Source organism: Calidris pugnax, unplaced genomic scaffold (genome assembly GCF_001431845.1).
Source record: "Calidris pugnax isolate Ruff unplaced genomic scaffold, ASM143184v1 scaffold20, whole genome shotgun sequence".
Classification (NCBI taxonomy): domain Eukaryota; kingdom Metazoa; phylum Chordata; class Aves; order Charadriiformes; family Scolopacidae; genus Calidris; species Calidris pugnax.
The window spans coordinates 14,777,935-14,804,585 of NW_015094510.1; the positions used below are offsets into that span (position 1 = coordinate 14,777,935).

The following is a 26,651-nucleotide window of genomic DNA, read 5'->3' on the forward strand; positions in this document are numbered from 1 at the left end:
TGCTGAAGCAGATGGAAGTGTACTGAAGGAAGCTGCAGTGTGTGGAGAGCCCACACTGTAGACCAGGCTCCCAACAGGAACCATGGCCCATGGAGAGGAGCCTGTGCTGCTGCAGGTTTTCTGGCAGGATCTGTGACCCCGTGGGGGACCCATGATGGCCAGTCCATTCCTGAAGGACTGTACCTCATGGAGCAGACCCATGCCAGAGCAATTCTTGAAGAACTGCAGCCCGTGGGAGGGACCCATGGTGGAGCAGGGGAAGAATGTGAGGAGGAAGGAGTGGTTGAGATGAGGTCTTTACAGGCTGACCACAACTTCCAGTCCCTACCCCCCAGCACCACTGGGGGAAGTGGGGGTTAGAGGATGAAGTAGAAGAGTCATGGGTGAAGTTGAGCCTGGGGGAAGGGGGATGAAGGGAAGGTCGTTCCATTTTTGTTATTATTTCTCACTATCCTGCTTTGTTATTAATTGGCAATAAATTAATTTTCCCAAGTCTAGTCTGTGTTGCCTGTGACAGTAATTGATGAGAGATCTCCTGTCCTTACCTTGACTTATGAGCTTTTTCATTGTGTTTTCTTCCTCTGTCCTGCTGAGGAGCAGTAGTGATAGAGCAGCTGGGTAGGCACCTGGTGTCCAGCCAAGATCAACCCACCACAGTTCTAAAGATGTTCATACCTACATGGAGATCTGCAGGAAGAATCCAATTGTTTTACAGTATGTTTTTAGGGAGTCTTATGCACTTCCACACCAGGTTCATCTTCAGGATGTAAACAGAACCCCCCCCTCCCCCGGAACCATTTTTTCTGCCAATCGTAACCCTGAACAGTTGTCCTAAAGAGGAAGAAATAGAAGATAAAGGACAAATTTAAATGTTTTATTTTGCCACCTAAAGGCAGATGCAATAATGAGGCAGACTGCTGTATTAACCTCCTTATTCTTCCAGGCTGCTGATACTGGTTTGAGTGTGTTTCTTGCAGAGACCTTTCCTTTGTCACATAGGAATTGGAGCACGCCATGGAGCTGATCATGAGAATATGCTTCAATTTCCTTGATTATTGCTACCCTTTTGCTGCCTCCTCCTCCCACCCTTGTTTCACACAGAGGAAGCAGAAGACTCTGAAGTGATGTTTGGTCAAAGTTTAGGTGTCTGGGAGAGGTGGCTCATACAGTTTGCTTCAGGCTAGTTAGAGCAGTACCTGAGAAGTGTTGGATGCATGTTTCTTATGCTTGGGTGTGCTTTAATGGGAGGTTACAGGGCACTGTGGAAAAGCAAGCTATGGATTCCATAATGGAGCAGTGGGTGATATAGAGTAGAATGGTAGATGGGGATCAATGGGGAGGAATTAGTTTGTAAGCACGGTCTTTGTCAAATATATCTTCTAATTTTAACACCACTTTTGTCTGAAATAGGCCACATGTTGTTGTAACTACAGAGAGCTCAAGATACCTCAGATTGTCGCATCATATGGGGGAAGGTTGGGGAAAAGCACTTGAGTGTGCCTATTTCAGAACAGACCTTTTTTGGTAAGGGCTTGACCTTGGTAGAAATCAGTTTATATATTTGTTTTCTGCAGTAATATTTGCAAATGAGTAGCCTCATTTGTCATATTTTGAAGACTGCAGTGGGCAATAGGTTCATAGGAGTGCTGGGGAGGGGGTTATAAGGTGTGCCTTCCTATTTCTGTCCTTGTCATATGCCGTGGATGGACCCTGAAAGAAGGAAACAGTTGGAAAAAACCCATTACAGGGTGTTGGCCAAGTCTGTGAGATCAGGGCCCCCTCTAGTGGTGACACCTCTGAGAGACTGTATGAGATGCTTTCTCTGAGTGTTGGTTTCCTTCAATCATTAATTTCTCCCTCTAAAACCCCCATTTAGGTCCCCTCTAATAACTGTAGTGAATATGCATGATTACTATGACAGTTGTTAATTCAATTTATTGCTTGTCAAAGTCATTCTGACCATCAGTGACACTGAAAACAATGTTGTGTTTGTGTATCACTAGTATAACTGAAATTTGCTGCATCTATAGCGTAATCTTAATTTATCTGTGGCTTTGAGGTATAAATTTTCAATGTTAATTCTTAAGTTAACAACGGGAGACAGGTGGAAAAGAGATATGCTGACAGTGCTCCAAGCAGTAGTGCTTAGGAAGTGTGTGTGAAACAGCAGAGTCACTTCATAATCTGTTCAAAATATAATTTTTTTTTTTGGCAGCGTGTCTACATTTTTAGGCCCAGTTGCCTGAGTTAGATGCACTTTCTACATGTTTTGAGTCAGTAGTCATACATCCAGACTCAGTGGTATTAATCAGTGTCTAAATGTTACTGTTATTGTAACAGTAATGCTGTCTTTCTCAGGAATTGGTACTGGAGCTTTTTTTCTCAATCTATTACAAGTTGTAGTTTCAGAACAGAAAACCTTGAGTCCATGTACTACTGTGTATTTTTTTTCTTATATAGAAGTAGAATTGTTTTTACTGTAGCGGCCATTCTTTGTCTTCTGTTATTTGTTCTTCTCTCTGCTAAATAACTTAAATAGAAATGTTTCTTAGTGAAGAAATGCCATGCATTCTTTGTGGCATAATTGTTGTGGAAAACCAGAATGCATCAGAGGCCGGAGTCAGTGGAGGTCTTTGCTGCCTCTTTTTTTGTTCGTGTAGCATCGCTGTCTTGTAGAAGTTGTGGACTGCAGTAAAAGCTGGCTGTACATCCAGGACATTATTCCTTGATGCCTACTGGCAGATGGGAATGGCAAAGTAGATGAGACAAGGTATGGTGCTGCTGTGGATAATGACAAGTTGTAGGACATGACTTAGAAGTATATAGCATTTTATAGTTGCATTATAGTGTTTTCATGACTAATACATGGCATTTGTCTATGCATTTTACTACCATTTAGGGGGAGAAGCTAGAATGAAGCCATTGCTTCATAAGAGAGCATTGACTATTTCACTCTGATAGGCATTATTAAAGTGATAATAGATCACTTGCAAATATGGGTGGGATACAGTGTTTCTGAAGGTCTGAAGTGCATTTAAGTAGGTATTTCAAAAGCTGTCTGAGATACAGTGCGTTCAGTTTGTGGCTTTAGTTATCAATGAAGATATAGGTAACTAATATGGAAATACATGCTTCCTAAAAGCTTCATGAAAATCACAGAATCACAGAATCTTCTAGGTTGGAAGGGACCTTAAAGATCATCTTGTCCAACCGTCAACATAACTGTGACAAAAATAGACACCCGCACAACAAACAAAAAGCAACACCATCACTAAACCATACCTCCCAGCACTACATCAACCTGTCTTTTGAACACCTCCAGGGATGGTGCCTCAACCCCTTCCCTGGGCAGCCCATTCCAATGTCTGATAACCCTTTCAGTGAAAAAATTTTTCCTAATATCCAGCCTGAACCTACCCTGGCACAACTTGAGGCCGTTTCCTCTTGTCCTGTCGCCTGTGACTTGAGAAAAGAGACCGATCCCCATCTCTCTACACCCTCCTTTCAGGTAGTTGTAGAGACCAATAAGGTCTCCCCTCAGCCTCCTCCAGGCTGAATAACCCCAGCTCCCTCAGCCTCTCCTCATAAGACTTATTCTCCAGACCCCTCACCATCTTTGTCGCCCTTCTCTGGACCTACTCCAGCACCTCAATGTCTTTTTTTATGGTAGGGGGCCCAAAACTGGACACAGTACTCAAGGTGAGTACACAAAATGCAGGTAACTTATGGGGTAAAAGGTGAAGCTCCATACAGTTGTGTCATATCATATACAGACTTCTTTCTCTATTTCCCAGCATTCTTATTTGCATAATTTCCCCATGAAATTAGGGTTGAACTTACTATTTCTTTCAGGTTCTTACAGTGATTTGCTTGAATTTTGTTAAATCAAATTCAGACACCTCATTTGAATACCTTGAATGGCATCTTAGTACAAATGCAAATATATTCTTCAAAATAATTCCTGTCTTTTATTCCATAAGTGCTGAAGAGTATAAAAATAGGAACTTGGTGGGCTGGAGTTCAGGTTGTTTGGGTGATTCTTTTACCTTGCAGTTTCTTGATTTCCAATCTCTCCATATCAAATGCAGATATTTCTTATGTTTCAGATCTTCCTCTCTCTAGCTGTCTTAAAAATTTCCTGCTTATTGGTGGATAGATGCTTACTTGCATAATTCCAACTTCTGTCTATTGTCGGTTTGTTCGTTAGAAGTATAAATTTATAGTGAATGTTTCCATAATCTGAAAATTTGAAATCACTGCTTTTTGGTAATACTGCTTTCATTAAAATCCTTGGGTAAGGATGGTGATGTAGTAATGCACGTGCGTATTTATTTAATTGCTGTTTGACTTAAAGGCTTAAATTGTTTAGCTCTCCTGTGAACGCTCTGCAATTTTTATTCAATAATGTATAATAATGTGTGTTTAATAATGTATTACTTACAGGAAAGTAGAAAAATTGGAGCACTTTGGTAACAGAATCACAGAATCTTCTAGGTTGGAAGGGCCCTTAAAGATCATCTTGTCCAACCGTCAACCTAACTGACAAAAATAGACACCCGCACAACAAACAAGAAGCATCACCATCACTAAACCATACCTCCCAGCACTACATCAACCTGTCTTTTGAACACCTCCAGGGATGGTGCCTCAACCACCTCCCTGGGCAGCCCATTCCAATGCCTGATAACCCTTTCAGTGAAAAAATTTTTCCTAATATCCAACCTGAACCTCCCCTGGCGTAACTTGAGGCCATTTCCTCTCATCCTGTCGCCTGTGACTTGAGAAAAGAGACCGACCCCCATCTCTCTACACCCTCCTTCCTAATGCTACTGATAGAAATGTCACCATATGACTTCTAGTATTATTCTGGTTATTTTGGCAATGCCATTTTGGTTTCTGCAGTGGCAGTGTTTTACGGCACTTATATGTGTATAGTGGCAGTTGGTAATCTGCCTGTAAAGCATGAAGTCAGAAAGGTCCTAGTCAGTGGTGGTTCTTCATTCTGGTAGACAGAGCTACAGGGGTTGAAAGGTTTTGCCCCAAGGATGGGGGTGGTTCTCACTGGTGTGGTGGCAGCATGGACCCTGACCGTGCAGTGTGCCAGTCACCAAACAAGGCTTGGAGTCTTCTGTTAAATGTTTATTTACCAGTCTGAACTTCTAGCTTTTTATTGTTCGCTCCTAGTTAAGGAAGTGCTTATTTTGTGTAGTTCCTGTCTTGCTTCCAACATAGTAACATTTCTCATACAAAAGCCATGTCCTTGCGCCAGAATTGTGCTGACTCGTTCAAAGATCAAGATTCCATCTAATATTTTTCTAAACTGGCTTGCTTATTTTTTTGTGTTCTGTTACTTTATTTTGGAGTTTTAACAAACTTGTTCTTGGCAGGGAAAGATGAAGCGCAGCCAGATGTAGTTTGAAAACATCTTGATGTCACAAATAATGAATGAATAGTGTATTTCATTTAAAACAAAAAGCTCACTCCAGCTCATGGCCTCCCTCCCCATATTTGTTTATATTTGTGTCACCTATTTCATAATGGAAGTTAAAGGAAACAATAACCTCAGGTGAAACCTACCTGTACTGTCTTGGCAACCATGAAATATACTTCTGCCATCATAGATTCATTAATTTGTTAGATCTCTTTTGTTTTAGATAGTATAAGCAAATTAATCAAAATTCCTTTCAACACCAGCAAATTACGTTCCTCTGTTCATTTTCATTTCTACAGCAAAGGCTAGGCTGTACAGTACCTTCATTATTTTTAATTACCCTGAAGCATTATTGTTGAAATTAATGAGGCAAAGGGGATGTGTAGCTTAGTGATTTGGGAAGCAGTAAGGAAGTAAAGGTTTGCCAACTAAGTATTTCTGTATTAGAAAAATATTTTCAGATGCAGTTTAGAATTTTTGTTTCTGCATTCTTCTTTTTCCCTAAATAATGAACCCAAGAAAGCCTTTGCAAAATATTTTACAGAAAGTTTGTGAATTGGGAGAGAAACAAGATACATGCAGACAGTTTTTCTCAGTATATTCACAAGATTCTGCAGTTCTGTTAAGGCTTAACCCTTGTATTTTATTCTAGAATTAAATATCAGAATAAACCTGAAATACTTGCAGACTAATTGTAAGATGCAGTAATTTGAGGGAAAAGTACCTTTGTATAAAGCAATAGCAAAATAATTATGAATGTTTCAGAGGTTTCTGTACATGTTTACATATGCTTTTAAGGTACAGTATAAGTTTGTTATGCAGCCTATTTTCCTTTTCATTTCTGAAGATACATCTGAAAGCTGCTTGGCTTTCTTCACAGCTGCATTGTGTTCAGAGGCTCACATTCATTCTAGGGTTGAATAAAAACAACGTTTTTTCTTTTGCTTCCATTTGATCAGGAAAGTCTGTTTTTTGGCAAAAATTATTGCCACTAGTTAAAAAATGCGATAAGCATTCTGTATGTCAGATTCCATTCCAGAACTCTGTTTCTCTAAGACATTCAGATTTGGTATTAACGATACCTCTTAACAGTAAATTATAGTAGCAAATTTCTGCTTTTTCTCTTAAGTTATGTTACAGTGGTATTAAATTAAATTATAGTTTTTATTCCTCTGTCTTATGTTGTGAATAGAATTGGGTTTTTATTATTTAGGAAGCAACAATAGATGTAAGTGTTGAAAAGGTCTTAAACTGTGATAACTAGACAATAACAATTAATGGACTTACTTTGTTATAAGTTAATTCTTGAATTCCTCTGTTGTGTGCGTAGCGCGTCCTATCACCCATGGTCCTGAGATGACAGGAAGGAGTTTGTCTGTTATCTGTGGGTTTTTCGTTTTGACCTTCTTCAGATGAACAGAGTTAAAGCCTTTGAGAACAAAGGATAGTAATAAAATAAAATAAAAAAATATAAAAAGCATTTTAGTGTGATAGCAATGTCCCTCATAGCTGCTGGATTGATCCTGCTCCTGTTGCACTTAATTTTGAGGTATTGGAATTTTTCAAGGGTAAGACAAACGTTGCGGCAACAGTCCCTTTTGTTCGATGTGAAGGTAAATGAGAACAGGCGTGAAGATGGGGTTTAGGGTGGTAGGCTGCAGCTTTAGTAGCTTGAGAAGAAGTAACATTTTTATGTTCACAGTTTTTTGACCCGTGTTTCACTTGAGAACGATGGGCTGAAGGACAAGAGGTCACTCCCCGTGTCCCATCCAGTGCCCTGCAGGGTGTCTTCGAGCCCAGGCCTGAAGTTCAGTTCACTCTTCCACATCTTGCTGCTCCTGTCTCTTTAAAGGAGCAAAGGAGCAATATGTATGTGGCAATGTCACTGCAGAAAAGTATGATTTAAAAAAAAAGGGAAGGTTTTCTTTGAAATCCAGTTGTAACATATGAAGAATCCCCTGCATGATTCATTAAGTTACAGCGTGGCAGTCCTGTTAATATCTGATAAGAAACATAGCTGGGAAGGCAGCAGGAGAGGGAAGCAGTGTAAACAAGTACTCTCATGACAAACAGAAAACAGTAGAGGATTAAAGCACTAAAACAGAGGAACATTGAAGAGCTTTTTTCCCCTTTGATACAGTAATAATACTCACTCAAACAGGGAATGTTTTCATTTGATGGCAGAAGTGAAGGAAAAGAGAAGTTGAGGTAATGCCGCATCTGACTGCCATCAAAGCTGGGTAAGAGAGAGCAGAGCAGCTCAAGCGTTGCTGCTGTTTAGTAACTTAAAAGTGAATAATTTTGTTGGAGGTGCTCAATTCAACCATAGGACTGTTTGGGACAGCAGGGCTGCTCTCAGTTATTGCACTCCCGGGCAATTGCTGCTGTCTTGGTAGAGGACGAAATAACGAAACCAACTTTTTGTTGGAGTCAACAAAGTGAAGCAAAGTGTAATCTGACAAGGGGAATATGGCGTACTGAATTGCAACTCGCATTGCAGGAGACAGGAACAAAAATAAAAATGATAAAACCTTCCTACTGACGATAGTTTTGAACTCAAGCTGTGCCTCTGTGAAGCAAACTGATGAGTCTGGAACTGCGAAGGAAGTTAAAAAGATCTTCAGGCTTCTGCCTGTTTGTTCATAAAAGCAAAAAAATGCTTTATGGCCCAGAAGAGAGGAGTCAGATCATCAGCATGCTGGAAATGTATCTGAAATACTTTGGCTGCTTTTTCCTTTATGTAGTCTGAGAAAGTAAGCTTCAAAATAAGTTTGGAAGGATCAGGGAGGAGGCTTAAAATAGCAGCAGGGAAGAATTGAGGAGATCATTGTTCCTTTTTTTTAATTTTCTTTTCCTTCTGTCCTTCCCATCAGACATTTCACTTTTTGCCTACGTACATTCCTGTTCTTTCCACTTAAAACACATGACCATTCTTCAGGCCACGTTACCCATCTGGTGGTATGGGTAGGTGGCATTTGTATGGTTTCTGGTGATAAGAGATGTTTTTTCTGCAACAGTGTTTAATTCAGTTGAATGCTGTCATGCATTATTTTATGACTTGAGTTCACATCAGTATTACGATACCACTGTATGAAAAATGAGGTAGTTAAGGAACAAAGCTCAGTTTCTTCCTGCTGATTTTCCTGTCTGGTTACAATGAGAAAGAAAGGGTAATAACTGGTCAAAAATCAAAAACTTTGATCTGTTGGTACAAGCACTTACTTGGGGGATTTGCATCCATCATTTTTGTCTTGTATATACTTGTACCATAGAATAAATTAATTCCTGACGGAATTCACTGTTTTTATAGGTAACATTCTTTTATTATTGATGAGATCTAGGAAATACAAGTCAGTTTGAAGAGTAACCCAAATAACTTTTTAATTTCTTTAAAGAAAAAAAAAAAGATGTAATCCTTGTTGTTTGTTTTCTCTAAACACTATCATTATTTGCAGATGTCTAGCTGTGTATTGGCTAGATCTTTTGGTGTATTATATGAGGTTTGGAATCTAGACTTGGTTCGGTTTGCAAGTATTTCTTCAGCATATTGAGTCCTGCAAATAATTACTTTTTATTAGACAGAATAAATTTTAATTGAGTGGCTGCTCTTTTATATGCAGTCTGTTCCATATCAAGATTATGAAGGTTAGCACTAGTTTTATTTTGCATAATAAAAACATTGGCTTAATTTGCTGCCTCACTGTAGGATTGCATTTATTAATTTATTTTACTAAAGAAGCATAGGTGCTCAAAGTATATCTTTCTGATGGTTCAAAAAAATGTACTTTCTCTTTTTCTCCTCAGATTTATCCAAGAATAGATTAACTGAGGTTCCTACGGAGTTGTGCCATTTTGTGTCACTGGAAACACTAAATCTATACCACAATTGTATTAAAATTATACCAGATGCCATAGTAAACTTGCAAATGCTAACTTACTTAAATTTGAGGTAAGTTTAACTTTACCACATTTTTTGTTTATTTGCAAATGTGTAAAGTTCTTTTTGTCTGCACTTAATATGTTTCTGGAACAACTGACTACATTTTTCATTTTATTGGAAGCTGTAATGCAAGAAGTCATTGGCTGTAGATGCAGCTCTGTGTGAAGGCGTTGTAAAGGCCAAAATGTAAAACTAATTATTTAAAGAAATACCAAGTAATATTAATCCCTTTCTTTCCTTTATTCTTCTAGCAAATTCAAAATGCTAGGCACAGTTGGATACTTTTTGTTCCCTTCTGATGATAAATTTTGTGAAACTACACACTTCTTGTAGTTAAAAAGCTGGAGGGACAGAGACAGAAGATTAATGTTTTTTGTTTTTTTTTTTTTCATGGGGAATGGAGAGGAAAAGCATGATACTTTTTCACTACTATCCTCTTATATGCAGAAGTATAGGTATTGCCTTTTTTAGGATGAAAGGGCAAAGAATTAGACACTTTTGCCTCTTTTCCATGAAAAATGTAAAAACTAATTTGTATAGAGAATTGCTACTAGTTAAAGTGCAGGTGAATGCATATTTGCTTGTGAGAGGGAATGTCAGCACCTTCTCAGTTGGGACAAGGTGTGGAGGTTTTTTTCTAGTTGAGTACATAAAAACTATAATAGTGAAGCTATAATAATCTGTTTTTTGCGAGAATAAAGTTTGGGCTGGGGTCAAAGTGGCTCTTGGGCTTTTGAATTCTAGGTATGAATGATTGATCACCAGTTTTGTAAATTCTGAGGATGTTTCTCAAGCCCTATTGTACTTTTAGCGTACTGTAGTGCCAGCCACTGTTGGAACACTAATTTTGGCTTTAAAAGACGGAACAGAATAATATGTCCTGAGTATCTGCACACACGTAAGAAATAGGACTTGAAATTTTGCAATAGTATTTGTTAGTGTAAATAGTGTTATAAAGTTTAGACTGCGTGAAACTATTAAGTTTACATAAAGTATCTTAGAAAATTTAGGAATTGGAATGAGCTCAATTAGAACTCCATGTAGTGATCTAGTGAAGTGAAACTCAATATAATGACGGAATTTGTATGAATCATGACAAACCCAGAATAGTTACAGGGTTAATATCACATACTACATAAATTGGACAATCAAAACGAAAGGAAATTTTTCAAGTTTTACTAAATAAGGTCATCTCCCTCGGTTTAAAATGTGCCCTTCCCCGAGTTAGCTGAACATAGTAAGCAGTCTATAGAAGGAAAGATATCCTTGATTAGCTAATCATCTTGCTTCTTGATAAGCAAGATATTACAGATTTGAGATTAATATTTTTCTGCCCATTACCAGCAAAGCCCATATGCTAAACAGAATTAGAAAGTGATACCAAGAGATATACATAGCCTTTGGGCCTTGGTGGATACTGTTCATGTTTTATTTAAAGAAATTCCTTTTACACTAATGATGATTTATTACTCAGTTGCCCTGGTTATCTGTGTTCCTTATCTCTTAGTGGGTTGCTTCTGTGTTCCATAGAACTTTAAAATTATTTTTACTTTTTTTTTTTTAATTTATTTTTTGGTGTTTGATCTGCTCTGTAGTGTAACTTTTTTAGATTCTAGGCTTTCTCAATTTGAGTTTTTCAGAATTATTTCTAACTGTAACTTTTAAAAATAAGTTATGTCTTGTTCTTCTCTAAAGGTGCTAGAATTGAGAATCCTGACTCCACAATAAGCGTTGATTCTTTTTTTTTGACTACTGCTGGTTAGTAGTTGGATTTCTCATTTTTAATAGCCTTGGGTTTTTTATTTGATACCTGTCTGTCTTCCAGCCTCGGTAGCAGATATATGATGGTAGTTTGCTGTGTAAAACACACTGATACTGTTGTTTGGAGCACGAATATACATCTTTATATGCAGTTTTGTGGCTGACCACTGGATTGTCAGTTCAAGAAGAAATGTTTTGAGACTTCAAATATTGCAGGAAAGACAGTAGTTAATATGTTACTCTGTTAGAGTTTCCTCTGGGAATTTATCCACAATCCACAACAAATTGATATTTTTAATCATCTGGAGATCACAAAGGGTCATGGCATTTGTCATCTTTAAGTTTTAGCTTCTTGAATAATTGTTACTAGAGCAAATTTTGCCTTTCCCTGTAACTCATCTTCATGAAGATCTTGCTCACTTATTTTGGCCTATTGTTTTTTTCCCCAGAAATACGATATCAAGAATAAAATTACACATATCAGACACTTAAATTGTTTTATCAATTTTCGGAAAAAGCAAGATTCAGAGATAAAACGGCTCAATATGAGTCTTGGAAAGAAATGAATCATTAATGGTCACAGAATTTTTCGCTGTATTTACCTAGATTAATATCATAGAATCATATAACAACAAGTACCAAGTAATCTTCAACTATAAGTGTGCCTTGAAGTAATTGAGAAAATAACCATTTTATCTGTAATTTATTTATTTGTCTTTCAGTTGGAACAAAAGACATCCCCTATACTGCCATATAACACCATAGGAATGTTTAAATACTTGTAAAATACCATCTCGGTTGACTGTCTTGTTTTCATTAGGAAGGGAAACAGCTGTACTAGGTGACAAGCAGACTTGTTACAATATTATTAAACTGATATAATGCATTTTTTTTGCAGAGTGGTAATATTCCACAATACTGTTTAGTCAATAATGCAGGTATTTTTGATGTGCAAGTGTTTTCTTAATGATTGCCATTGGAAAATTTAAATTTTATCTGTATAAAATCTGACTCATCAAAGTGAAGTAATTTTACAACTTTTGGACTTTATATGAGCATACAGTAGAGTGTCCCTGGTGTTTTTAATGTGGATTTTTTTGTTGTTTTTTTTGTTGCAGTCGAAATCAGCTATCTTCTTTGCCGGCTTGCCTGTGTGGTCTTCCTCTAAAAGTCTTAATTGCAAGTAACAATAAGCTAGGTTCCCTTCCAGAAGAGATAGGTCAGCTAAAACAGTTAATGGAGCTGGTATGTTACTCATCTTTTTTTTATATTTTTTTTTCTTTTGACTTGGTATTTAACTAGAAACTGTAAAATTCACTGGGCAAATATATTTGAGCAAATGCCTAATACTATAATACAGGTTAAAAAATTAACTTTTGAACTTCTCAAGCGTGTTGGGTAGTAACACAATAATAGTTTCCTTTATGTTCTTCAGGACCTACACAACATCACTGCCCTTGCTTCATTCAAAACTCAGCTTTGAAGTTCCCCATCTTTACCAGTTTTACTCCCTGCCTGCACTGGCCCCCTGTTTTGGTGTCTCAGGTCCCTACTTCTGGCTTCAGGCTCTGCAAAGCTTTATCTCCTACAGTAGCACCCTCCCCTTCTGCTGCCTTTCTCCCTGTTATTGCGATCTGCTTACCACATTGCATTCCACTCCTGATAGTGGTCTTCTCAGTCTGTTTTCATTTTATTTCACTATTTCTGTCATGCAACCTTCCTTTCCTGGAACACCCATCTAAACAGATACACAAAATTATTGTATTCGTTTTTTTTTCAAAGCTGTCCACATGACTACTGTTTCTGCAAGCACTAGATCATCTATAACCCATTGTCTAATAAATGAAAATCTGAAAAGGAAAAAAAATTGTTTGGTACCTTAACATACAATTAATTTAATTGCACATGTTTTTTTTTTTTTTTTAAAGCTTGTATGTGGAATATATACAAGAATGTGGAATATGTGGAATGTATACAAGAGAATCCTTCCCTTTCTCTCTCTTTATCTTCCTCTTTTGTGTATTGTAAGCTGAGACTGAATTCTCTGTGGTGTATGTGTTATGTCATCTGGGTATTTCTGCTCACCTTGACCTCTTAAGATACAAATTGACAAATAAACTATTCTGGCACTGCTAATATATGCATAGTAAAACAATGATAATTTAACTTTTTTCCAACTGCTGATATCTCTATAGACTGCATTTATCTTCCACATCTTTTCAGTATCTGAAAGTGTCTGCTTATAATATTATTATTTTTATAACAGTAGTTTCTCTACTGAATTATGTTACAGAAATTGAGCTGAGCTTGCTTAGGCCCCAGTCTACTGCTGGTTCTGCATTTGTGCAGTGAAGTGGCAATTGTGGGGCTTTTTTCCTTCTAGTATTCTTTTTGTACAGCATCCTGTAGTATGAGGCTTGTGTTATTTATTACAACTGATTTGGCTGTTGATGAGGTTTGGGGTTAGTTAACTTTTCCTTTGAGTTATATGTGAGCTAAAGACTACCAGGTTTGTTTTGTTTGAGCATTATTAATTTATCTTATGAACTAATTTATTTTTTATGTGTCTGATCAGTTTAATTAGATTACTAAAATGGTTGTGATTTAATTAGCCTTCAGAAAAAAAAAAAAGTGTTAGGCTATAGCATTATCACAGAATTATAGATTGGTTAGGGTTGGAAGGGACCTTAAAGATCATCCAGTTCCACCCCCCTGCCATGGGCAGGGACACCTCCCACTAGAGCAGGTTGCTCAAAGCCCCATCCAGCCTGGCCTTGAACACTTCCAGGGATGGGGCATCCACAGCTTCTCTGGGCAACCTGTTCCAGTGCTTCACTGGAAAACAGCATTGTTTCTGTTGGGCTTAAAATAGATTCAATAAAAGATTATGGTTCCACTTTTATATATAATTGAAGTTGAACTGTATTAAATACATCCTAATTTAGGGGATAGGATGACTGAACAATAGTTAGATAATAAAGATTGGAACCTGTTATCTCTTGATTGCTTCTAATTTAAATGTAGCCTAGCTTAGTGGTGAGAGGCTCAAGTGAAATAATTTACGGACTTGGCCTGAATCTCTCTAGTCAAAATAACCTGTTTTATTTGTATTAATTGAGGTCAGTGCTAATATTTTCAGTAAAGAGCTGCTGAAGTGCTTTCATATCTGATTTCTCTTCCAATTTCAAGTTTGAACCCTCCCAGTAAGGTGAACTAGCATTGCTGATGCTGGAAGTGTTAAATATCGTAGTAGGAGTTTGTACTTAGTTTAACAGTAGTCCTTATCCTTATTTTAGAATTTTGAAAAGTTAAAAATAAAAAGCTTGATTATCAATGTAGATTGTATTCAAAGGAGGTGGGGTTTGTTTGTTGGGGTTTGTTTTGTTTTAAAGAAAACATATGTTTAACTTCTGGAATACTGGTTTCCAGTTACAGTATAATTAGTGTTACTCTTTGTCATGAAGAACACAACAATTTATGCTCTAAAAATAATTCAAATGAGAGGCTATAGTAATGTGTCACTTCAGTATCTAGAAGAATTATGAAAGCTGGAGAAGGTCTGATGCTGGTTCTTTGTGATTAGAAGGAGAGGGTTAAGTGAATAACAAGATTTTGTTAAATTGGGCATGGTGATGCTCGGATGACCTGATTACTTGTGTTTGGTGCCACCATAAGTGTTTGGTCTATTTCTAGTGAAATGAGTTGCAGTATTTAGCTGGAAATGACTAAACTCTGATGTATTGGAAGAAGCAAATAACGGTAGGATTGAGAGGCATTATCTGTATTGGCATACACAGTATAATACAGTTTAGATCATAAGGTGATCATTGTTCTAAAAGAAGTTAAAAAAAATATCAAAAAATAAAGATGAAGTCATGCTGCAGTTGTTGCACAAAACATTCAGCTGTGTGAGAGCGATGCCAGCCTGAGCAGCACGTGGCCTTCAAGCGACACCACCACCCAGCCCTTTGGCAGGGCACACTGTTGTTTTGGGACATACACAGTGCTGGTGCTGAGCTGGCCCGGGGAATTGGTCCCAAGAAGTGACAGATGCCATCTGAGTGCATTTGGATCTTGTTTTACTAGGACTTAGCCAAGCACCCTCAGGTTTTCAAAGTGTTCTACAGCTTATTCACTGGTGGCATGGAGTAAAATCCGTGTGTACAAAGCAAATGGATTTTTTTTTTTTGATTGTTACCGACTTTTTGAAACAAATTTTACCCCTATAGTAACTCTTGAATGATACAAGCATAGCTCGCTGCAAATTAGGTCAGATCTTTCCAACTAACTACTTTCTTTCTTTTGTCCTCCAAAATTAATTCTTTTATGTGTATATATTTATATAAATTTCATACTTGTGGCACAGAATGGCTTAGATATTATATGCAGTAAATTTTCAGGCATTCTTTAAAATATTAGGGTATGTAGATCTGACAGCTATCTCACAAGAATCAAAATAACATATAAATCATTCTCCCTGCAGGATATATTAAAATTATTTGCAAAATTTCACTGGGAAACTTAATTTTGTTTGCAGCTGCATAGCTCAGTCCTATCTCTAGTGTCAGCCAGGAGGATAAGTGTAAACTGGTATGAAGATAATCTGAACCTCACTTTCACAGAATCACAGAATGGCAGCGGTTGCAAGGAACCTTTGGAGGTGATCTGGTCCACCCCTCTGTCAAAGCAGGTTCACCTAGAGCAGGTTGCACAGGAACGTGTCCAGGCGGATTTTGAATATCTCCAGAGAAAGAGACTCCAGCACCTCTCTGGGCAGCCTGTCTCAGTGCTCCGTCACCCTCAAAGTAAAGAAATTTTCTGCATGTTCAGATGGAATTTCCTGTGTTCCAGTTTGTGCCTGTTGCCTCTTGTCACCGGGCACCACTGAGAAGAGTCTGGCCCCATCCTTCTGACACCCGCCCTTTAGATATTTATAGGCATTGATGAGATCCCCTCTCTGTCTTGTCTTCTCCAGACTAAACAGACCCAGGTCTCTCAGGCTTTCCTCATAAGAGAGGTGCTCCAGTCTCTTGATTATCTTTGTAGCCCTCCGCTGGACTCTTTCCAGTAGTTCCCTGTCCTTCTTGAACTGGGGGGCCCAGAACTGGGCCATCTTCCATCAAAGAAAATTAATTGGGCAGAGATGACTCATGAACTGCAGATACACAGTAAAATTCTGTTCTCCGTCTTACCAGGCAGCATTGTACTTCTGCCTTCTCCAGAGGGTCGCTTTCTCCATCTCTGGGACCCTCCTGTCTCACATTGGAAGCCTTTAAATTGCTGGGCAGGGATTTAGGTCTTCACTTCATTCATCTAATCTGGGCCAGGAGCTCCTGCCTTCTGTTTATCCATGTGCTCATGCACTGTGTAACTTTTTTAGCTTGTATGTCACAAGCTCTGACAGAATCCGTGTGCTTTTTAGGAGTAACAGCTCAATCAGGATTTGCAAGTTTCTAAAATGGATGTAAGGAGGAAGTTTACCTGCTTGGATGGTTTGGATAAACTTCTGTGTATCGATAAATACGTTAATGTGGAGCCAGAATACTGTATTTGTTTTACGTTTATATTACACTGAATTTTATTGGTTTAAGACCATTTAAACCTTACCATAAACAAAATAAAAATGTTAAGGATTTTTATTTGTTTTCACGCCATTGAGCGTCGTGCTACAGAAATGAATGTTAAATTTAAATGCACCTCACGTTTAGTGTTGAGAAGTTGTGTTTGTGTTGTCATGGCAGGACAAAATAGAATTAATGCAAAGTCTGACCTTCAGCAAAAGCTAGCTCCTGGAACTTGAGTAGGTATTTGGACTTCACTTCAGTTGTCTGCAGATATCCATGAAGTGAAGTTCCAAACTGCTGGTTATCTAATTCCTTTAAAAATTTATTAGCCTGAAAACGATAAGCATTTGACTTTAGTGGTAATGGAAGAAATACTATCAAAATAATGGGAAAGATAAACACTGTCTTTGTCACATACACACTCATGAAGTCTAATAATAGTCAAGAGCACAAGTATTAACTAGAAATAATATTACAGGTCTTTGTTTTCCACAGCTAATCAAAGTAATAAAAAAAAAAAGTTGGATTGCAGTGTTTAGTAGGGTAAAGGATACTACTGTCTCTGGAGATCTTGTGAATGCTGACATGCTGTCATAACAGATCACTCTTATTGAGGATGTTTTGAAAGGTGGGCTTTGTTTTTGAGGCTACACACTGCCAGGTTCTTTATTTCTATTTTTTTTACTCATTTCCTTTAAAATTCTCTGTCTCTGACTTGTTCAGATGTGTGTTCCTAAGTACGCTTGGTCTAGAGTTTCTCTGCTGCAAGGTGACTTTAAATTTAAATTCCGTGCTCTAAAAAATGAGTATCTAATTATGAAGTTGTTTAAAGTCTGTAAATTAAAAATAGGACAGTAAAGCTTTAAAAATAAATGATCTGGGAACTTTTCAATTAACAATACTTTGTAGCAACTTGGGCAAAAGACGTACTCGTTTATTGGGATTTTTAATTTCCTCATCTAAAAGCTAATATGATTTCCTGACTCTGTTTTGACAAGGGAAGGAAGCTTTGGCAGCAGTGAGATTCTGTTATGAGAAGAAACTTGTCTGATACAGTGAGCAGCATTGCCAGATCGCATTTGGCTTTTACTATAATTTTTTGTTAACTACTTTTTAGGCTCGAAGATAGTTAATGTGATGCTTTTGACTAGTATTACAGGAACTATTGTCAAATAGATGACTTGTAAATCTGACTGACTAGAAATTTTGTTGTCTAAGAGCTCCCAGATACTGTATAAATTCATTTTGGAACAATCAAGAGGGTAGCAGTGAACATCCTAAATGTATTCCGTTCATTATTCAGGACAATTTGGCATTACCCCACTTAGCTCCCATACTATGAAATACTGTTTCCTTTTTATAAGGCAGAAATGGAAGCATAATCAGAACATTACTCAAATTTACAGGTTGCTTAGGATGTAAGCAGAGGTTTCAATATCCTTTTGATTCCACAGACCAGTATAGACCATTTGGCAGCAAAACTGGTAGCTAGTGTCTGAAAACTATCTCATTTTAGACTGGCTTAATCCAAGAAGTTGATCTTTAGTACCCATTCATCAGTTTCATGTTAGCAAGAGTATTAAAGTATAATATTTATTACAGTAATACTACTGTATATAAACTTGTTTGAAATTATGCTCAGTATAGTCAGACCCTATACTTTCCAACTTGGCTTTACAGTAGTTACACTGTTTTAGGAATGCTGAAATGGAGATAGGTTCCAGTTTTATCAAGATTATAAAACTATTTTAATTTAGCAGTCAAAATCAGGCTTACCTTAGAACCAGTCTAGGCTCTTAAGGAGTACCTTTTACAACAATATGATGAATATCTGTAAAATACTAAGTAAGACCTTTCTTTATTTCATGTGGGTTTGGGTGTGTTTGTTTGGGATTTTTTGGCTTTGTGGGTTTTTTGTTTGTTTGTTTTCTGGTTTTTGTTTTGGTTTAGTTTTTGTTTTGTTTTGGGTTTTTTTGATGGGTTTTTCTGTTTGTTTGGGTTTTTTGTTTTGGCTTTTTTTGTTGTTTTTGTTTTTATACCCTTGCTTAAATATTCCTTCTAGAAGAGCAAGAACGTTTTTAGAAAATCATATACATACAGCAGCAGTTTTACACTTCACCAAAACATATTTCCTTACAAAGCCGTGTTACTGAGTTCTTCATATGAACAAAAGTTAAGAACAAAAAGATAGAACATCTTAAGCAGATGGTTTTGAATGTTTCTGTAGAAATTAAATTAACTTTCAAAATTAAGTTGTTCTCCAAATAAGTATTTGCTCTGGGTTTTAAGTAATGTGTAAACATTTTCTCATGTATCTAGTTTTGCACTGTGTAGACAGAACAGAGACAGTTGCATGTTTTCGGACTAATAAAATGTTACAGCTGTAATAGCGAATTAGCTACAATTTCACATCTGTGTTATTTAATATTTAGGAGATGAAAGTGCATTGTTTCTTTTACTTTCACTGTAGGATGTCAGCTGTAATGAAATCACAGCATTGCCACAGCAGATAGGCCAGCTGAAATCTTTAAAAGAACTGAATGTCAGAAGAAATTACCTCGAAGTTTTACCCCAAGGTAAAAAAAAAAAAAAAAAAAGAAAAAAATTTTGAATACCTTTATGGTAGCTCTTTTGACACTATTTTTACTGTATTTTTTATCATGTAAGTGACTATCATTAAAAAGTAGTAATTACCTTGTGTTTGAATTTGTTCAATTTGAGCTTGCAGAATATAACATTTGGTGGTACTCACTAAATAACAGTGTGAGTTTTTAAAAATTAATGCTCTTTATGATTCTAGGCATCTTCTAAGTTGCACAAATGCTTCCCTGTGAATGCAGTGTGTGAACTATCAGCTGAGCTTCAGAAAAAAAAAAATTCTAAGTATATATTTTAAAATTTATTGTCACTTGTATAACAATAGCATTCTGTTCATTTCCCAGACTAGAATGGAGTAAATGCTGATTGTATTCCTGCCTGAATTCGTATTTTTTGTGAATGCAACAGATGGTTCATTCAGAAATATTTTATTATTTTATGGCAAAAATAAGTACAGATATAACAACTTCTCTCTTTTTTGTTACTTTTAGAACTAGTACAGCTTCCCTTGGTAAAGTTCGACTTTTCCTGCAATAAAGTGCTTGTAATTCCAATTTGTTTTAGAAAGATGGTGCAGTTACAAGTATTACTGCTTGAGAATAATCCTTTGCAGTCTCCACCAGCACAAGTAAGTAACGTCTATAATTTAAATTGTGCCTAAATATTGGGTGGACAATAACAAATTATAGCCTATAAAATGTTACCTTTTGCAATTGCGGGCTTCTGAACCTCAGTCGTCACAGATATTAATTGTTGATATATAAATAAGACATAGAAAATATCCTGTCTTGTGTATATGAGTCCATGCACTGCTTGAACCAAAATGAGTCTAGAAGATTTGCATTCTGTTAGTTGCTTTATTTTTGTTATTCCTACCTGCATATGACACTTAATGTTGGAATATGTATACAATTTTGAAAAAGAGAATCAAGAAACCTCCTGGATAAATTTTCTCTATTTTAAAAGACCCCTCTTCTAGAAGGTTCTGTGGTCATTTACTATTAACTTTAAAATATGGAGATGATCTAGAATGTAATCCGTGTGAAACTTACTTTGTAGTGTAAGTTTATAGACTCTAGTACACAAAAAAAAAATCAAACTTCTGTTCTGAAATGTTGGCCATGCTGAGAAATTATGATAAATGAATGGAACCTGGGCTTACTGTTTAAGGATAACTTTGTTGCTGTTGACTTGCTGGACAGTAGGTTCAAACTACATCTCTGAAAGCTTCAATTGTTCTAAAACAACAGCTGTTGAAATACTTGAGAGATTTTATTACACCAGAGAAATGTTTTTCATAACCAGTGGTGATGCTGTTACTACACTTAAAAAATACAGAGCAAGTTGCAGCAAGCACTTGAGCTAGAAGTGTGCAGTTAAAGAAAAAAATTCTAAAAGGGAGGTGTAATGCATCATAAGGATGCTTGGACACTAATGAAAACAGTGTGACTAAGAGTACAAAGGACATGCTGATTAAATGCCATTATTGACTAATATTGGAAATTCAATTTATGGTTAGTAATAGGCCCTACAATATATTTTATTGTAATTCTTTTTGAGTGAAAAGTTCATTTAAATTATTTTAAGTAGAATACATTCTTGTTTTTTGTCTTGCTCTCTGAGGGTATTTATACTAGTATACAGAAAAAATTGATTGGGTAGTTGAAGAAGTTCTTAATTTAAAAAGAAGCGAATGAAATCCATTTTCCTTTGTGATATCTATTGTGACTATATCAGTTGGTTTTCAGGAAGTTCTATGCTAAGTGACATTTAGAATAAATAATTTCTTTTATTCTACTTATAAACCTAACTTGTTTTTCTTCTCTATCAGATTTGTACAAAGGGTAAGGTGCATATATTCAAATATCTGACTGTACAGGCCTGTCAGATTAAAACAGCAGATTCACTGTATCTTAATGCCATAGAACAACAGCATTTGCCACAACCTGTGGAAGAGAGGTATGTATGAAAATCTCACTTTTTTAATGCAACTCTGTTCATATCTTTAGCTTCCAGAGTTTGGTTTGTTTAGATGCTGTTTACAGTGTACTTTTTTGAACAGAGATTTGTTTTACTTTAATATCTTTTGGTCTAGTGAAATCCCTGTAAGAGTTTAGAACAAAATATTTTTAACAATCAGTTTTGATTAAAGTTAGCAGCAAACTTAGAAGTGAACCTTAATTTAAATCTAACCTCTTACTCATAGGCTACTGGAATATGTAGAAAATGATTGAGATGGTAGTATCATTAAGTGTTGGATCTCTCTTGTAAATCTGTTAATGCATTAAATAAGCTCCAATTTCTTGTGTTATTTTATGATTTACGTGTTATTATAGATTCACTGCATAGTTGTTTTAAGCTTTTTTTATTCATACAGAGGTTTATGCATCCAGCAAAGAAAACTGCATGAATACTGAAACCTTTTTAAAGTGAAATGTGATAATTTGTTAGCAAAATGAAATACAAAATCTTTTATGTCTGACATCAGACATCTAGGAAGTTTCATCTTATATAGTAGTTTAAGGACAGGAACTAGATAGCAGCTCTTTTTTATGAGGATTATTTTTATTATTAATTTATTATTTTAGCTATCTCCATAGCTAATTGGAAACCAGTTTTTAGCCAGCTCTTCATTTGCCACCATGGGAAGTATAATATAACCAGTCAGAGAAAGTATGGTAATGCCTTATTTTTGGAGAGAAGTACTCAATAAAAACAAAGTGTTGATGTAAATAAAAATAGAGGTGTTGCTGCTGACACCCTGGGGAAGAAACAAAAACAAAACCAAACCAAAACTGTCTTGGAATCTCCCTGTTAGTCATCTAGATAGGGTTTCAAGCAAATTGTTTTCCTCCGTGTATTTGGAACACCTTTGTGGGTTTCTATCAGGTAAATGCCAAATATGGGAAGAATCCAGTATAAAGAGTAAGCTTCTATTTGGGAGATGCCTGCTGATTGGTTTTCTGGGTATTTTGGGGGGGGGGTTATTTTTTTTTTCTTCAAGTATACAAGAAAATTGACAGGAATTTCATCTCCTGTATGACATCTTGGTCATAGAGGTTAGGATAAGGGGACAGTACAGAGTAGGTACCAGTTCCCAACTAACAGCCTAATGATCTATCACATAATAATTACCATATTTTTATTTTAGAGAATAACTTCACACTTCTAAAGAAAAAACATAACCTGGTTAAAATTTCAATATGCTGTTTCTACACAAAATCCATCGTGTTTGCTGCCAGGCGATAATTTAATATTAGGATTAATCAGATACCTTATTCATGTGAAGACTGATAAAGTTATTTTTTTAAATTACTGTGTCAATCTGAATTCAGAATTACTGCTTTCAGGATTGCAAATGAGTGGATAATAAAGCGTATTTTAAAAAAGGAAAAGTTAGTTGAGTATTGCATCTAATAGTGTACTTTAAATGAGTAGAGGTCATATTAGGTAATGAAACCAAAAGAGAGAGTAGTTGCCATTATTATAGTTGTTTTCTTAAAAAACCTAGATTTCAAAGTCTATTTTAAAGCACTGAAAGGAGGTTTCTGTGTTAATAATTACTTCAAGCCGCAGGGAAATACCAGTTCATTTTTAATGCATCAATGGTTACAATTATATCCGTTGACTCCAGTTTGAGTTCAACTAGTTTAGTTCCTTATCTCGTGGCTAAATGACTTCAGTCAGACTCCTGTGCTACTTAGCTAGTAACTAAGCCTTTTAATCTAGTGCATAGACAAAAGTGAGCTTTAATTCTGTTGTTTTCGTTAATCGTTAATGTTGTTTTGACTAACCAGCCACCCCATCTGATCTATTTCACTATCAACAGACTTCAAACATGTAATTTTTAACCATACTATGCTATTTCGCCCTCTACCATTGAGAGTGGTTTGAATTTTGCTTTGATTTAAGGGAAACGAGGACAAAATTCTAATGGTAAATCCTATGATAGCTTTTTACTGTTTGGGGTTTTAAAATTATTTTCATTTTTATTCATATCTAGCATTGATGACATCTACCCAAGTAAAAAGGACTCAGATTCAGGTGTTGGTAGTGATAATGGAGATAAACGTTTGTCAGCAACAGAGGTAAGTTGCCTGAATATTGTGTCCCGCTCCCCTTCCCTCTGCCTCCATATTGACTGTACTTTAGGTTGGGTAACAGTGTGAATTAAGTAGCTCCTTGATACTTAAAATAATTTTACTCTGATTCGTTAGTGTTTCTCTCCTCCTTAGAGGAAAAGAGATTTTGTTGCTTTTGAAACAAATGTATAAAGAATCAAACTTAGGTGCTGAATTTGTCGTTACTAAAAAGCAAATTGAAAATGAATCCACTTACACACTGATTGGTGTTTTAAATACAAAAGCCTTTAAAAGAAATGACAGGGGTCTCCAAGTATTTGGGCAAGTTTCTTGCTAGATGGAAATGAAGCAGAATTATCGTGATTTCTAGTCAGATTTCTGATGGTTTCCTTCTAGTTTTTGGTGTACAGTCCTTTCAGAGAGCTTTACAAACTGTTTTGCCATTCTCACGCTTCCTGAAACTGAGTTAGCTTGTTAGTGAAACTGCAGTTCCAGAATTTCCTTTTTAGCTATAAATAACACCTTTAGAAAATAGATCTTTCCTGTAATCAAAATGTAGCGATGGGAATGCTGCAAAAAATTGTTTTAAAGACAACCAACAGTAAACCAATACGTCTTTATTAGCGCAAAGACTTTTTCCATGAGAGCTATTTACTCATTCCATCCCCTCCTGACTACTGCTCTATTACTATAAAGGAGAAAATAAAAGGAGTAATCCCAAATGTGTTTGGTAGTAAATTCACCACTCACTTTTCCTTCTGAGGCAGCCCTTAACGCTCGTGTTACACATGGGAATTGTGCAAGAAATACTCGCGTGTTGCAAATACAGGTACATTGCTAATCACAATCAGAAATCTACATACTAAACATGAGATAAACATTAAATGACCAGTCATAAATTATCATTAAAATACATACTTGGAAGGTTTTTATAAATACAACAGACATATATAACAAACTACAATTTAGTCTGTGGCTGTTGGGTTTCAGCTGTTTTACAGAAAATGCTACAAGGTTGTTTTGCGTTTGTGTAACTTGAAAATCATAACTTAAATGCATCACTTGTTTGAATACTAATGTATCTTTTTAGGAAGCTTGCTAATTAGCTTTAGGTCCATACACTTAGGAGGGAGTACTTGATGAAATGAGCAATTTACGTATTTCTGTGTGGCTTGTTAGTAGGGTCATTACAGGGTCAATTCCTCAGAGCTCTAGTCATCTTTGGCATTTTGGGTGGAAGATACCTTGAAGTGTTGCTGTAAAATTGATCATGGCAACTTGAAGGCAAGTTCTGCGTTAAGGTAGTGCACTCGTGTACCTCATCTTTTAGGAACAGTGTAGCATCTTGATTCATTTTCCACATCCCTTTGGCCTTTTTCCTTAGTTAAGATTCATTAGAACGGGTTACTCATTAAGATCCAGGTGGTGTCCCTGCTTCATTACCCGTAAGAGCAACACTTTAGGACCAGCAAGAATGTATGTGAAGATTACTTCAAAATGCATCAATTTAATTCAGTATTGGAGTAATATTAGGTATTTAAAATGAAAATTGGACTCTTCAGCCTGTCTTTTTGTTTCTTATATGTCTATTGTTGTCTTCTATTGCTAGCTGAATTAAAATAAAACTGTGGACAAAGGAAGTGACATACAGTATTTCACCTATGAAAAAGCATTATTTATGTATTATTGCATTTTGGATAGTTTCTGTTTCGTAGTACGCTGGCAGGAAGCACCTGGAAAATCAGTTGCAGAATTCTGTAGGCTCTGAAAATGAGATGTAGCCTGTTAAAGGAATGATATTCTCTTTCCAAATTGAATGACCTGTGACTTTTTTTTTACACCAACATTCCACAATACTTTTCTAAAAGCTGTATGTGTTACTCTGCTGAGAAAAAAATCTTGCCTGTTTTAGTATTCAGAACTTTTAATAATGCATATAAGAACATTTTACTGTAATATACTTCAAATGATAGTTGGGAAATTGACAAAATATGAATCTTTGATCTAGAATAACTAAATATCAATGTGATCAAATGTCACATGAGATACAGCCTGAAAGAAAGAGAAGGAACTTCACTGTAACCTTGGTTGTCTGAACAAATTTATACTGTGCATGTCTTTTTTTTTTTATTTTATTTTTTTAAAAAACCTCTTGGATTATTGTTTCAAGTCTAAAAGAACTAGTGACTTTTGTGCTTAGAATACTTGGGAGTGTGATTTGCTTGTTGTCTGTTTTGAGATATTTATTTAATATTAAAACAAAATTTGTTTTTAAATTTAAAATTTATTTTAAAAATTGACAAATAGGAACAGTACTGCAATGGTAGTTCACTTTGTTGTGAAGCTCCAATACTTTTGATAAGGCTTTTTCAAGTCCCTGAACAATTTTTTTCTCTTTAAGTGGAAGAATACAACCAGCAAATTCATAGAGTTAATAACCTTCATTTATGGTGGTCCACATTTACAAAATGTGTTAAGACCAGGGTATTCTTGGTAAATAGGAATAATCGCGTCTATCTTTGATACAGTTTTTTAAGAGTAAAGATATTTGCTCCATCCCTTATAACAAACCTTAGCTTCAGGATTTGAAAAGAGTATTTTCTACATGGAATATGAACATATAAAGGTACCAAGGATAACATAATTCTTCTAGAAGCTAGCAACTGTGGAACTGAGTAATTGGTTGTATGTAACAATCTGCCATTCCAATGCAGATCTTGTGTTACAATGGGCTGAACTGATAAACAGGGAAATACCATTTCCTTAATATTTATATATATATATATATATATATTTAAAGGATATAGAGCAAACTGCTCTATTATAGCAGTTACAATTACAGAACACGTGTATGGAATATGTGTGTGGGCAGAGTAGTGAGTTACAGAAAGACAGAGTGTCTAAAGAACGGGCAACACCAGTGGGTTTGCTGGGAAATACATTTGCAAAGCTCTGAGGGATTGGTTGTAGTGGTAAGGTAACTCTATCTCAGGAGAGTAAGAATAAAAACTTGGCCTCTTGTGCACACTGTGTTTTTGCTGTAGTTCACCTCAGGAGAGAACGTGATCAGGTCCCACTGTGAGCAGGTCACCTCCTGTCCTGCAGAACAGCAGAGCCGTAGTGACATGGGATAGGAATGAAGGCTGGTGTGTCCGTGCTTCTTTGTGTAGCCACTATCTGTAAAGTCATAGACAGGATGAGCTTATAGATAAGTGATGTGTTTTAATGTATCAACTAATACAGCTGAAAAAAAACCAGATGAGCTTTTAAGTCAA

At 36.3% G+C, this 26,651-nt stretch overlaps 1 protein-coding gene across 6 annotated transcripts in view; it reads left to right on the top strand.

The window, feature by feature from the left end:
• The first annotated feature begins 9,238 nt into the window (after positions 1 to 9,238).
• LRCH1 (leucine-rich repeats and calponin homology (CH) domain containing 1) overlaps positions 9,239 to 26,651 on the top strand; it is a 68,890-nt gene continuing 51,477 nt past the window's right edge. For all 6 annotated transcript variants that reach the window (XR_001414537.1, XR_001414539.1, XR_001414538.1 and 3 more), the window contains exons 1-6: positions 9,239 to 9,380; positions 12,251 to 12,377; positions 19,167 to 19,272; positions 19,786 to 19,922; positions 21,126 to 21,253; positions 23,298 to 23,382. Coding sequence is in view for 3 of the 6 variants with exons in the window: in XM_014966040.1 (XP_014821526.1) it covers positions 9,358 to 9,380; positions 12,251 to 12,377; positions 19,167 to 19,272; positions 19,786 to 19,922; positions 21,126 to 21,253; positions 23,298 to 23,382 (606 nt within the window). In the remaining 3 variants the exon portion in view is untranslated. The remainder of the gene's footprint in view (positions 9,381 to 12,250; positions 12,378 to 19,166; positions 19,273 to 19,785; positions 19,923 to 21,125; positions 21,254 to 23,297; positions 23,383 to 26,651) is intronic.